Genomic DNA, 15,436 nt, shown 5'->3' with positions numbered 1-15,436 from the left:
AAAGAGCAGGAAGAAGATTGTGGACTGGGTGATGTTTTACCCTTATAAATCTTAGCAAAAACCTTTGCTCCAAAGTTCAAACTATCCATCTTGGGTGAATATGTTGCATGTTTAATTCTGTTGCAGCAGTAATTTTAGCAGTTGTTGCAATTGGTTCAACAGCTGTTTCGACAGTTTCAGCAGTGTTGGTCTCTGTTTCAGCAGTGTGCTGTTCAGTTAATGTAAAAGGTGTTGCTGGTTCAACTGTTTCAGCAAATTTGAGTTCAGCAGTAGGGTATGCAGACTGCTCTATTTCTGCAATGGCTGGTTATGTTTCTGCAGCAGTTTCTAAATTTGTTTTAGCAATGGCAGTTTTGACAGCAGGTGTTGTTTCTTGGACAACAGCTATTTCGACAGTCTTGACAGTAGATGCAGAAGGTGATTCTGTAGCAGCAGTGGTCTAAATGTATTGTGCAGCAGATTGAATTGCAACTTTCAAGTTGGTGGCCACTGTTGATGAAGACTGTTTTGAGGCTTGGTTCCTCAGATTGGCTTGTCTTCTTAGTTGCCTTGATGTGCGCTCAATTTTTGGATCGTGGAGTAGATTTTCTTTACGTCCAATACTAGTCATGAAAGAAAAATAAGTTAGTTTAATCAACTCCCTGGCAACAGTGCTAATTTTTAACTGTGTGGTTGTCGAGGCTGGTAAAAAATAACTTTTTTTTGTTATCAACAGTTTTTACAACTGTAGATAGTGGTAGAAGGATCGTATTCATAGGGAATTGATACTTATTGATTCTTCAATCAATGACCAAGAAAATAAACTAAAAAGTGAAAATGGGAGGGTTTTGTAGATTAATGAAATAAACTAAAATTAAAAGTAATAAAGAAAAGCAATGAATGAAATAAAAGAGATTTAATGATGAGAAGATTCTAATTGAAGTATAGGATTCATTTCAATTGTTGGGATTGATCATTGAGACTAAGATTCTTTTATTTGGTTCAATAAATTAGTTATGGTTGTGAAAGACGCTTCTCACAACCATATCCCTCCTTAAGCATAAATTAATTAGGAAATATTCATTAATTAATCACTAATTAACAAATATCCCTCCTTAAACATAGATTAATTAGGAAATATTCGCTAATTAATCACTAATTAACAAGTTTCCAAGGAACATCCTTGGGGTTTTTTACTTTTCAATCATTAATTGTATTAAAAAATAGAGAGATATAATTCTAGCTAACTAAACGTATGGTGATTTTGAGTTAGGTTATGCAATTTCCTTAGTTTTTACACCAAGAGTTACTTGTGTTTGGACAATTCAAGCAATTACAGACTTAAACTCTTCAAACTAACAAATTATTACTTTACAATCAAGAATCAATGGGCCCTATTGACCTAAACAGCAAGGTAGCAATAGAATTAAGCATGAAATCACATAAATATTGATAAATAAAAAATCGCATAAATATTGATAAATAAAAGATGAGCACAATAGTTTCAGATCTCCCAATCCATTAACAAACTAAAATTTCACCTAATTTTCAACTAGAAATTAGGGTTTCAGTCACTCATGGTTGAAACTAATATCAAAATAAAGAAAGAAAGCAAAGAAAAGCAATTCAGCCTGCTAGGGCAACTGCGGCAAGGCTGTTGTATGGTGATGATTCGAAATTCAGTCATACTTTGGCTGCTGGAAGGCTATATATTTATAGCTGAATGGAAAACCCTAGGCCAGCTCTTGATTAGATGGAATTCTTCTCCAATTGGGACTTTATTTCCTTCTGAAATTGTATCTCTTTGTGATTGGGGTTAACCGACGGCTAGGGTTGGTGTAGGTAGGTGTTTGATATGCTACTGATGTGTCTTGATGTGTTTGAGATAGGATAGAACTCTGAAAATTCGAATTTCTAGCTTTTCCACGTTTTTGCACAATTCTGTTGTAAAATCTGATTACCTAGCTGTTTGGGCAAACAGCCAGTCTATGCTATCTGTTCTCTATCTCTGCACTGCGGAATCTGGTTCGGGCAACTGTTTGAACAAAACAGCTGTTGGCACACCAGCTTGTCTTTTTGGCTTTTCCTTCCATTCAATTAAGTAGCTTCCTTAGCCATTCCTTGAGGGTGGTTTGACCAAGCATCTTTGGCCAACCCATCTTTTGAGCACTTTTAGGCCATTTTTCATCAATTCATCATTTTACCCAATTTTTTGCAAAACAAGATCAAAACCACAAAATTAGATAGAAAATGTGTAATTTAACATCAATAATAACATGAAAAATGGGTCTAATTTTGGTTTGATCACTATGTAAGCCATTTTTCAAACAATCCCTAAAAATTAAGTCAATACGAATTGCCTTCCTAAATCGAAATTTATCAAAGTATCGAGCATCGAAGCGTGGGCTAGCCAAAGTTAGGTGCATTAGATTATCTTTGTGAGGCAAGTGTTAGGGTAATTTTTTATGCTTAATACTACTTGATTGTAGGTTTAGACTTAACATGGTTAGTTAGATTTTCTCTTGGTCCTAGGCAATCTAAAATGGGTATGTACCTAACGTACACAACCCATTAAAAAGGTTTAGACTTAACATGGGTAGTTAGATTTGCTCTTGGCCCTAGGCAATCTAAAATGGGTATGTGCCTGATATACGATATCAACCCATTAAAACCAAGAATCATATAGGATATGATTAGAAAGAGTTCATACCTAAATAGCCTAGTCTTAGGTGCACAAACTCAGTTTGACTAAGACAAAGCGAAATACAGATCTTGGCCCACAATTTAATCACTAACAAATGAATTATTTATAGGATATTAATTCAAATTGTGGGATTATAATTAAAGACCTTATCTAATCTTGTTTCAATTAACTTTATAGATTGAACAATGACTACCACCAAAAATCAAACATTTTCACTGTGATATATTCTTGAGAAGGACAAACTAAATGAAACCAATTTCATTGACTGGTCTCGCAATTTGAGAATTGTTCTTAAACAAGCGAAAAAGTTAGATGTATTAGATCACCCATTGCCCATTGAACCTGCAAGAAATGCCACAGCTGCTCAAAGGGAGGTTTTTTAGAAAAAGAAAAATGACTCCAACGATGTGACTTGCCTCATGTTGGCAACTATGACTCCTCATTTGCAAAAGCAATTCATGAATCAAGAGGCCTTCACGATAATGGTACATCTTAAGGAAATGTTCCAAGAGCAAGCCAGTCATAAAAGGTTCGTGACTACTAAGGCATTAACATCCTGCAAGATGGCACTGGGGACTCTTGTTAGTTCCCATGTACTCAAGATGAAAGAGTATCTTAATACTCTTGAGAAGCTTGATGTGCGCGTCAGTAGGGAGCTTGCAACTGACCTAATTTTAGGGTCACTTCCAGATAATTATGATTCATTTATCATGAACTATAACATGCATAGAATGGATAAATCAGTCACCGAGTTACATGGGATGCTCAAGAGTGCTGAAGAAGATATCCATAAAACTAAATTTGTGCTCATGGTTCAAAAGGGCATTAGCAAGAAGGGAAAAGGCAAGGGAAAGATTCCATCTAAGCCCAAGGATAACAAGGCTGGGCCTAAATTCAAAGGCAAGGAGAAAAAGGCCAACTGATTTAATTAGACCTAATACATACTAATGTATGTGGACCATTAAGCTCATCTGCTAGAGGTGGTTTTAGCTACTTCATAACGTTCGTGGATGACTTTAGTCGATATGGCTATGTCTATCTGATGAAGCATAAATCTGAGCCTTTTAAAAAGTTCAAAGAGTTTCCAAATGAAGTGCAAAACCAACTTGGCAAAAGTATAAAAGCCATTGAATTCGATTGAGGTGGCAAATACTTAAGCCAAGAGTTTGACAATCATCTAAAAGAGTGTGGAATAGTTTCACAACTTACCCCTCCAAGAACACCTCAATGGAATAATGTGTCCGAAAGGAGAAATTGAACTCTATTAGATATGGTTCGAGCAATGATAAGTTAAGTTGATCTTCCAACTTTCTTCTGGGGTTTTGCCCTTGAAACAACTGCATCCTTGCTAAATAGAACATCAACTAAAGCACTTGAGAAGATACCATATGATATATGGATCGGGAAAAAGCCCAACATGTCTTTTCTGAAGACTTGGGGTTACGAAGCTCATGTTAAGAAATTAACATCGGATAAGCTATATGCCAAAAATTCGAAGTGCTTGTTTGTGGAGTATCCAAAAGAAACTAAAGGATACTATTTCTACAATTCCGAAGAGAACAAAATGTTTGTTACTTTAAAAGCTATTTTTCTAGAAAGAGAATTTATTCTTAAGAAAAACAGTGGGAGTAGTATACAACTTGAAGAAATTCAAGTTCCACAAACTCCTATTCGGGATAGTTTGGAAATGGAATCAGATTCATAACAAGTTGTGGAGCCCGACCCCACTACATAAGACCTGAGAAGGTCCGGTAGGATTTGTCACGAGCCCATAAGATATGATTTTCTTATGATTGACGATAAAACTATAGAATTATTGGATCAAAATGATTCAGTTACCTATCGAAAGGCTATTGAGAGTCCTAACTCAGAAAGATGGCTCGAAGCCATGAAATCTAAGATGCAATCAATGTATGATAACCAAGTATAGACTTTAGTTGATCCACCTGAAGGTGCTAGGGTAATTGAATGGAAATAGATTTATAAACTCAAGGCCGATAATACCTTCAAAGGTAGATTAGTGGCAAAAGGTTTCAAGCAAACTCATGGTATAGACTATGATGAAACTTTTTCACCAGTGGTTATGCTCAAATCCATTAGGATTCTGCTTTCCATAGCTGCATATTATGACTATGAGACATGGCAAATAGATGTCAAAATGACTTTCTTAATGGAAACCTCCTTGAAGATGTGTATATGACACAAATTGAGGGTTTTTTCGATTTAAAGAATCCTAACAAAGATTGCAAGCTTCAAAGATCCATTTATGTATTGAAGCAAGCATTAGTTGGAATATTCATTTTGATGAAGCAGTAACAGAGTTTGGCTTTCTCAAGAATGAAAATGAGCCTTGTGTGTACAAGAAGGCTAGTGGGAGCATTGTGGTGTTTCTAATCTTATATGTAGATGACATCTTGCTCATTGGAAATGACATCCCAATATTGTGAGGTGTTAAGCAATGGTTGGGGAAATGTTTCTCAATAAAAGACTTAGGAGAAGCTGACACTATACTAGGTATAAAGATCTATAGAGATAGATCGCGTCGGCTCTTGGGAATAAGTCAAGAAAATTACATAACTAAAGTACTGAAGAGGTTCAGTATACTAAACTCCAAGAAAGGGTATATACTTTTATCACAAGGAGTAACTCTCAGCAAAGCGGATTATCCCTCTACTAGAGAGAATAGGGAATACATGAGTAAGATTCCATATGCATCTGCTATTGGATCTATCATATATGCCATGTTATGTACTGGACTTGATGTTGCACATGCACTAAGTATCACAAGTAGATATCAATAGGATCCAAGTGTAAAACACTAGACCGCTATTAAAGGGATCTCAAAGTACTTGCGAAGGACTAAAGATCTTTTCTTAGTGTATGGTGGTCAAGAAGAGCTCGTCATAAAAGGTTATGCTGATGCTGCTTTCCAAACTAGCATAGAAGATACTAGATCGCAAAGTGGTTGTGTGTTTTTTTTTTTTAATGGAGGTATTGTAAGCTGGAGGAGCTCAAAGTAAGAAACTGTCACTCATTCTACTATAGAGTCTGAGTCTATTGTAGGTTGGGAAGCTACTAAGAAGGCTGTTTGGATTAGAAAGTTTATTAAAGGATTAGGAGTTGTCCCAAGCATCCTAGATCCATTAGAACTATTCTATGACAACAACGGGGCCATTGCATAGGTTAAGGAGCCTTGGTCACACTAGAAATCCAAACATATACTCATAAGGTACCATCTCATCCGAGAGATTGTCGAAAAAGGAATCGTCAAGATAAGCAAGATTGCAAGTCGAGATAATGTAATTGATCCTCTAACTAAGTAGTTAGCTAGAGACAAACATGAGGGTCATATTAGAACATTCGGCCTTAAACCTATGCCTGATTGGGACTAGTTTTAGTGGGAGATTGTTAGTGTAAGCTCTAGTCCCATGTACATTGTAAAGACATTTTATCTACGATAAATAAAAATAAGACATTTGTTTTATCACTTTGTTTATTACTATGCATATTAAATTGATAAAACATCCTTGAATGTTTAGTCTATTCAAGTTATCAAGTGTGAGGCACTTGATAGTAAAACCTTGAAACTTTAAAGAATAATATTTTAAACTTTCATAGTTAATCATTGTCAAGGGAGTGACATTGAACTAAGGCTAGTATGGTCTCTGTAAGATGATTATGTTTTACGGGTCATAGGATACTGGATATCAATCAAAGAACATAAATACAAGCTAAGAACGTTATAGTTGAAAACGATCCACTTACGAGAATACTACATGGTTGAAAGTCATACGTGTCTCTCTAATGATACTTATACTAGAAGTCCTTAGACTGAAAATCTCTATGGATGCCTAGATGAGTCCTCGATGCTTTGACTTATGCCTAACGCGCTCGTAAATGGGTTGGCAAGTATGAGTATGATTGGGTATGCCATGATTCATGCTAAGCAACATGAGAGAAGTGAAGGGATTTCCTCTCTCGAAGAAAGAGAAAATATTATTGGCCACTTTACTAGTGAAACTGAGAAGAGTGTGGACACCCAAGTTGTATGATAAGAGTTATCATTAATTTGATTGATTCAGTACTACTAATAGGTCAAGAAAAATGATTTAGCAATGAGTAAGGATGACTTATTCTATGCCTTATACAAATCATGATATCTTATGGCAAAGGATTGTACTACTTCACTAGTAGGGTGATTTTCTGAACAAATTCATAACTATTTAATTTGGGTAATTATAATATCTTACTAGAGGCCAATTATAATTTATAGACCTTAAAAATCCATTGCCAACATTGAATAGTCCTACAGGATTGCACACGATGAAATTTGAACAAATGGTACTTTGGTCTTTTCCTTACCGAGCCATTAATAAGTGTTTTGTCTAAAAAATTATCAATGGGCTCATGTGAATTTTGGCACACATTTATAGACCCACTTAATGTGGCTTAAGGTATGATATAATTAGTTAATTAAAAGGTTTAATTAATTAGTTAAAAGAGAGAGAGTCCTAATAGGATTAGAGCTTATTCTAAAAAAGTTTATTTTAAATTAAATGTCAATATCTAATTGGATTTGAATTCAAATTAAATCAAACCTTCTCTCCAGGTTTTCTACTCCCTTGGCCGAATTAGAGTTGCTGAAAATAGGGGAAAATAAGACCCTAATAGGATTTTGAAGTGTGGCTATACATAAGTGAGAAAAATGAGAGAAAAAAGTACAGATTTCTTCCACCTCCTCTCTTTGGCCGAATCTTTTAGAGAAAAATAAAAGATTTTTCTCATACTTACTCTCAAGTTTTTGGCACTAAACACATCAAAGATTAATAGAGATTAGATCTCCAGTCATCTGCCTAAGCCAAATTCACAAATCAAAAGGAATAGACAAACATTCGAGGTGGTAGCACACTTTCCTTTAGCTGAGAATTTCAGTGTGTGAAATTATAGAGGGGAGTTGCTATTGGACAAGCCATTGGTCATGTTTTGTTGCTAGAGAGAATATCAAAAAGGTGATTTTGATTCATTTCATTTTGGTCTAGTATTGCAAACAATTCAACAAAGGTAACTCTTGCACATTTAATGCCATTGTTGCATGCATCAACTCTTATTTGTTCTTATAACTTAAAATTATTTTATTTTTTCCACTGCACCAATCTGATATTAAACTCATAAGATTCTCAACACAGTTATAATTGAAAGGCTAGATAGGTGAAACAATGTAAGCAATAAGAAACCAATCTTGAGGTGCCAGGTGCCCCAAAATTCGAAAAGAGATATCTCCTTCAAATTTGAAGAATTGAAAACTAGAGGGGGACCTCTGATATTACATAACATCCGCCCAAGGTTAGTCGTAAGTTGTTGCTACTAGGTAGGGATACATGGATAGGATTAGACATATAGGAAACCTAGACCAGCGCGAGAAAAGGAATACTCGAACATCTTAATACCTGGCCCATCACCAAAAGACTCACCCTTCTCTCAACAAGGCGAGTCTCGGCATGTAATTACCATTATCACACCTTTTATGCCTGTGATCGCGGGATTTCCATCTATTGGCTGGCGATGTCCCACATCAAGCAAATAGCCACATTACCGCCAGATCATTAGAAACATACCTTATCCATCTCCACCTCTTACAGTATAAAGGGGAAAAATTATAGAGATAAAGGTACGCTATTCAAAAACACTAAACCTCTCGATAGTTTATTACATTTTCTCTACTTGTAAAGATACTGATTTGAGCGTGAAAATGGTTGCTGTGAGCACCCACCACCACTTTGCATTTTCTCTCTTGCAGATTCTAACTAATCACAATAGAGTCTCGTTTTGGCCACATCATTGATTTAATCTCAATAACCTTAATAATAATTACTTTTATTTTATGGAAAGAAATTTCATTTTTCTTTATTTTTAAAATATATTAAAAACTTAAATTCTTTTCTTTTATTGCTTTTTAAATTATCGTCTATTCCTGTTAAAATTTAAGATAAATAATTATAAAATTATTTCGTCTTAAAAAATTAATTTAATATTTATTTTAAAATAAAGTTAAAGTATTTTGTATTTTAAAATTAAACATTTCAATCGTTTTATTAAAAAATATTAATAAAGTCTTTTGCCCTTTAATTTTTATACTATTTAATTATAGTATTTTAATTATTTATGTCATTTATTTTTTATATTTTATACTATTTATATTATTTAATTTTTTAAATACTAAATTATTTTTTAAATTAAAATATTTTAATTGCATGACACAAATTAAGTGAAATTGTTATAAAGTATATGGACCTGATGGTAATTTACCGCAGAATTATTAATCCAAACAAAGGTTCGGACACCGCATCCTCGACATGGAAAGTAAAGGGAGAAAGAAAGTAAGAGCAGCCATGGAAGAAGCGATCGCAGGACTTAGTGCCAAAGAAGAAGTAAAAGCAGTCATGGAAGAAGAGATCAGTGAAATTGCTGTCAAAGAACAAACAGGTATTGATACCCATTTCAAAATTATTGAAGAATCTTTACTTTAGGTGTACAAATACAGATTCTTGGAAAACTAAAAGGTAATACAAAGCCTAGCATCATCAAGAGAATTTATTTTTTTTATTTTAATTTTTTATGTTTAATCAACAGAAATAATAACGGAACTAAGGGATCTTCCACCAGCACACTACATATTCAAGATTGAAAACTTTTCTCACCTTTCTGCTGCTAAGGTAGAAAGCTATGATTCCAGTGATTTTGAAGTTGGCGGATACAAATGGTGGGTTTTAGTTTTAATGTTCTTGTTTTTCTGCTTCTTCTCTTTTTAACTGTCTATCTTTTTTTACATTGCTCTGCTATCCTTGTTTCCATGGATGGTGCAGGAGGTTGTCTCTTTACCCTAAAGGAAACAAGAAAGTGAATGAGAACGAACATGTTTCTCTGTATTTAGTACTATCCTCATCAAATACACTCCCTTTGCATCGAGAGGTTAATGTGTACTTCAAGTTGTTTGTTTATAATCAAATTCTGGATAAGTATTTGGTTGTTCAAGGTATAATAAGATTGTATTTATATTCTCTCATGATTCTACTGTTTATATCTACTCACCAATTTACTAAATTTTCTGTATGTATGCATTGAATATTGGGGCAGATGCTAAGGAGAAGATAAGGCGTTTTCGTGGAGCGAAAACAGAATGGGGTTTTGACAAATTAGTTTCTCTCAATGCTTTTAATGATGCTTCAAATGGATACCTTGTTGATGATTGTTGCGTATTTGGTGCTGAGATTTTTGTTATAGAACGTACTGGTAAAGGTGAGTGTGTATCTATGGTGAAGGAGCTTGCTAATAGCACTACCTATACTTGGAAAATTCAAAAATTTTCAGATTTGAACCAAGAATGCTATACGTCTCAGGTGTTTGTTATTGGGGGATACAAATGGTATGTAACAGGATGGATCTTTTAGCTTCAAAGTTTCTCTAAAATAACTTCATTGCTACTAATCAAATCATTATTTGTTATTTTTTTTCAATTTTGTTTAGGATTTTGTTGCTTTATCCCAATGGAAATTCAAATGAGAAAGGCAAAAGCTTGTCCATGTATTTACAGTTGGAAGGTTCAGAAACTGTTGACTCTGGCAAAAAACTCCATACCGAATACATCCTGCGTGTGATTGATCAACTCTCTGGAGTTCATCATGAGCAAAAAGGTGAATGGCATCACTGTGAAAAAGTCTTTTATTTCAGAAATTTTGTTTGCTTTATTTTTCATGGGGTAACTTAGATCTAACATTTCTTGTAGGTAATCATAAATTCTGCAGTTCTGCCAAACGAATGGGTTTCGCAAAGCTTATACCTCTCCAGCATCTCAATGATTCATCAAAGGGATTCATGCTTGGTAATACTGTGATTGTTGAAGTCCAAATTCCTTTGATGACAGTGGTCAAGGAGTTCTCTTAAAGTTATAATTGTACCAGCTCTTTATGTTCTGGACTATGGAAAAGAAAAACTGCAAATTATGTAAATTGGGGAAGACATAAAATTAGCTGCAAATGTTTCCGAAATGATCATGTTGTCTGCTCGTTGAATTTCAAGCTCTTAATACTATGATGTTTTCTGCAATTGAATCTTTCCTTCAGCTTGTCATAACTTGCAGTGCTTGTTTGCACTTATGCTATATTTACATCAATCTAAATTCTTTTAGGTTAAGAATCCAAAAGCACACTTTTGCTGATTAGAACTACCATATGGTAGACATGCATACAATGATTCATGTTCTTATTCAAGAGTATTACATGAATGGTGGTTAGTGCTCAAGATGACACTCAAGTTTTGGGTGGTTGGACTTGCATAACTTCATGCAGTTTCACATGGATTTTAGGACACCAATCCAATGATTGAGGGTCACAGACTTAAGAGTTTAAAACAATAAGGGGTATGTGACAATCAATCATTGGCCAATTGTAAAGCACTCAGGTTATGTGGAAACATACTATAAAACAAAATCTGCAGCTGTTATGTTTGAAGTTAAGGAGGCATGTTAATTTGAAGTCAAGGTCCCAGGGGTTGGTTCACATCAACATAATACATTCCTAGTGCTTATTATATTGAGGTTGTGTCCGCATATAATGCAGCTATTAAACCCAGATTGAACTGCTCAGTTGGACTGGTAAATCAGACCTCAAACTAGCCGGAGCAGTAAAACGATATGGCTTGGTTGGTTTAACCAGTCATTAGTAGGGTGAGTAGTATTCGATTGAAACCGAAAAAGATCGACCGAATCGAATTAATTTGAAAATTTGATTTAGTTTTTTATTCATTTCGGTTCGGTTCGGTTCGGTTTTTAATTTCAAAAATTTCGATTATTTTAGTTCCGTTCAATTTTGATCAGAAAAAAATAGAAAAAATCGAACTGAACCAATTAGTATTAATAGTATATTATTTTCAATACTACAGAGAGATTAGATCATATTAAGGTTAAAATATTCCAATTAAATTTTAAGATACTAAAAATAAAGTGAAAAAAATAAAAAATGTATTAAAAATTCAAATCGATCAAATCAAATCGAATCAAACTGAATCAGATCGATCTGATTCGATTTGATTTCTAACCAAAATTAGTTTGATTTTCATAAATACTAAAATTTTGATTTTTAGTTTATTTAGTTCAATTCGGTTCGGTTTTAAATCGAATCGATCGAATGCAAAATTTCATAGACTATATCATGTTTTATTGTCAAATTTTTAGTTATAATCGTGATAAATTAAAAATATTTGATTTTATTATTGAAAATTTAAAATTTTGATTCTAAATATGAATTAATGTAAAGATTGAATTTTTGTTTAATAGGCTTTTGTTTATTAATTAACATATATTAATATTTCATCAATATTAGAAAGATAGTTACAAAAGCAGTTTATGATGCAATTGTTAGAAAAATTTAGAGTTTTTCACTATTATAAAATGTATGGTCATGTAATTTAAATTGTAATAAAAAACTTCTTATAGTTTGATGTTATAGAGATAATTACAAAAGAATGCTTTGCTGTTTTGCGCATTTTTTAACTTAGGGTTAAATATAAAAAAATTACAATTTAATCCAAAACTTTTAATTTTTACATAATCATCCCATTCATCAAATGTTGAAGAAATTGTATGCAAAATTAAAATTAGTTTTGAGGAATTTGTGCCACTTCTTCCGTGGTAGTACATGTGGCCTTTTTTTTCTTTTAATTATAGATCAGTTGATACACAATAGTCAATATATATAAATAAAAAAAAAACTTCTCACTCAAGACATTAAATCTGATATCGGTTGTGGAAAAGAATGACGTGTCCCTTATAATGAGTCATACACTCCTTTTTTTTAAACTAGTTTTTGAGGTGAGTTACACTTGAAAGCCTGAGTGAGCGTTGAATTCATATCAATTGTAGAAAAGGGTAATATACCTCTTATAAGGGAGACACCTCCATTTAATCTAATTTTTGGGTTGAACGCATCAAAATTTTGGGCTTACTGAGCTCCCGATATTGTACCTCCTATAAATATGTCACGCACCATTAAAATATATTAAAAAAATTAAATTCTTTTCTTTTATTGTTTTTTAAATTATTGTCTAATCTTGTTAAAATTTAAGATAAATAATTATGAAATTATTACGTCTTAAAAAATTAATTTAATATTTATTTTAAAATAAAAGTATTTTGTATTTTAAAATTAAACATTTTAATCGTTTTATTAAAAAATATTAATCAAGTCTTTTGCCCTTTAATTTTCGTACTATTTAATTATAGTATTTTAATTATTTATATCATTTATTTTTTATATTTTAAACTATTTATATTATTTAATTTTTTAAATACTAATTTTTTTAAAATTAGTTGATAGAGATACCATGATATTACATTAAAGGTATGTTGGATGATATATTTGCTTGATACCATGTTAAGATTTTATGATTTCTTAGTTTCAAAGTTATCTCATTTAAAGTTATGAATCTACATAATCTTGGCTGTTAAGTTTTTAGAAAAATTTTGTTATTTTACTTTTATTTTGTGAGATATATCTTCTAATATAACAATAATCTTTTTAATAGTGTGGAGAAAATTTATACCAACAAGAGAAGAGACTCCAAATTTTGTATATTAGCTGGACAAAAAAAAATTTAAATATAAAATATTAGGTTTAATTAAAATTTAATATTGCATGTATCATTTTTTATTTGTACTTTTAGTAAAATTATTTCTTGACACTTTTCATTTTTATCTTAATGGAACTTTCCTATTGACTTTGTAAAAAATCATTTAGGTTATGAAAGGAAGAGACTATACATTTTAGTGTTGAGAATCATATAATGTGAAACTGTGAATTTGTGATCAGAACAAATACCAAAAGAGTTATGCACAAAGTAAGAATTGACAATGGATAAAATCAGTTTATCCATATCCACAGCTTGTGGAAGATAGATGCAGTGGAATTAATATTATCTACAACTCAGCCTACATTTATTGTCTTCTATACCAATATCTGAAGGCAAAGGCAAAAGGCAAAAGGCAAAATTAAGTCTCTTCCATCAACCAAGTTTCCTGAAACCTCATATAAAAATTTAAAATTTATGAAATTTTCTAAATAATATTTGAACAATATGTTTTATTTTTTATTTTTCTGTGGGTAAATGTTTGAACAAGTTAGTATGTTTATATTTTAAGTTAATGTTATTTTGTTTTCTTATATTATAAGGATAATTTTGGTTGTGTATATACAGTTATGATATTTTAAGTTAATATTATTTTTTTTTATTATTCAATTTTATTTTACATATTATTTATCCAATCTACTTTAATTGCAAGAGTGGGATGACACTATATTAACTTAAAATGACATCATGAGAGGAAAAATAATGTGTCAAATTGAAAGATATGCACCATACGATAATACTTGTACATACACTTAAAAATATCATTAACATTTCTGAAGAGTTTAAATGGTTACATTAATTGGTTGATAACACGTTTTTCACATGGGGATATTTCAGCGATAGAGGAGGAGCCTTCCACTATTACAAAACCTTCACTGACATAGCCAACTCCATATTCCAAGGGATAACTATAATATATGCAAAAACAGTGGTATTTCATCTTTCTCTAAAATTACAACATCTCAGTATCTTCTTCGTTCTCTTCCATTAGCCGACTCTATTGTTATTCTCTTCCTTCTTCCTTCTCTGTCCATTAATCGACTCGTCATCCAAAATGAGTAACAAACACTACAAGAAATTCACAGTTTATTAACAGATTTTGATATAATTCCATTACTGATTCAAGTCACTAACGAATTACCAATGGATTTTATCCGTTGTAGAAAACCTCGTTGGTAATTCTATTTCCAATAATATTTCAAAATCTGTTAGTGTTTACAACGAATCACCAACAAAAATTCCATTAGTGATTAAAATGGATGATCAATCCGTTGTTGAAATCAAACATTCTTGACAACTGATTTTATAATATTACTAACTAAAATTTTGTCACTATTCTGTCACAAATATTAACAAATTTTTGTCACTATTCCGTCACAGATGCTAATGAAAGTTTTATTACTATTCTATTATAGATACTAACGGAAATTCTGTCACTAATCCGTTACTATAGAGTACAATAACTAACTTGATCACTAACGGATTTTTTCTGTTATTGATACCGATGAACAGTTCATTAGTAATCCATCAATGATTATGGGATTTCAGCCACAACACCATTTATTTTTTCACTACATCCCTAATTTTCATAACACAACACCTATACATTAAAAACATTCATGATTTCAATATAAACATAATCAATTATACTATATAAAAGCAAGTGCCAACTTAATCACTAAAATTAAAATTAAAACTATATTAAAATGTCAAACATTGCATAAATAATATCTAATTTAAGTTTGGTATGTACTAAATTCCACAAGTTAAAATAAAAGTGGTATCATCATCTGTAAAACATATCAAACTAAACTTGCTAGCTCATCATCTGTATCTTCATCATTATCTGCATGTTGGTCAGGATCGAACACGGCATCATCACGGTGTTGTTGTAGAGCAGGGGGTAGGAGCGGATGTCTGAGAGGATATTCCAGTACCCTACTATGTCATCATCTTATGCATAAACTCTTGTAGCTGCTCCACAACAAAGTTTAGTCTACCATTCTCTGTCTTGAGCCGATCAATTTTATTCTTCATCAAATTCATCATCTCACTCATAGCAACATCCATATG

At 32.4% G+C, this 15,436-nt stretch overlaps 1 protein-coding gene across 1 annotated transcript; it reads left to right on the top strand.

Annotated features, from left to right (window-relative positions):
• The first annotated feature begins 8,991 nt into the window (after positions 1–8,991).
• On the top strand, positions 8,992–10,786 carry LOC110618692 (MATH domain and coiled-coil domain-containing protein At3g58270). Its single transcript, XM_021761909.2, has 6 exons — positions 8,992–9,166; positions 9,314–9,443; positions 9,547–9,716; positions 9,818–10,106; positions 10,208–10,374; positions 10,467–10,786. The coding sequence occupies exons 1-6, from the start codon at positions 9,037–9,039 to the stop codon at positions 10,622–10,624; spliced, it is 1,044 nt and encodes a 347-aa protein (XP_021617601.1). The 5' UTR covers positions 8,992–9,036; the 3' UTR covers positions 10,625–10,786.
• The last annotated feature ends 4,650 nt before the right edge of the window (positions 10,787–15,436 follow it).

This window comes from Manihot esculenta, chromosome 7 (genome assembly GCF_001659605.2).
Source record: "Manihot esculenta cultivar AM560-2 chromosome 7, M.esculenta_v8, whole genome shotgun sequence".
NCBI classification, from domain to species: Eukaryota; Viridiplantae; Streptophyta; class Magnoliopsida; order Malpighiales; family Euphorbiaceae; genus Manihot; species Manihot esculenta.
This window is presented reverse-complemented; position numbering and strand designations above follow the sequence as displayed.

Bases quoted from the DNA above. Each gene is read 5' to 3' on its own strand.
- LOC110618692 (XM_021761909.2), top strand. From the start codon at position 9,037: ATGGAAAGTAAAGGGAGAAAGAAAGTAAGAGCAGCCATGGAAGAAGCG. The intron at 9,717-9,817 runs GTATAATAAGAT...ATATTGGGGCAG, and splicing joins TAAGTATTTGGTTGTTCAAG to ATGCTAAGGAGAAGATAAGG. The intron at 10,375-10,466 runs GTGAATGGCATC...CATTTCTTGTAG, and splicing joins AGTTCATCATGAGCAAAAAG to GTAATCATAAATTCTGCAGT.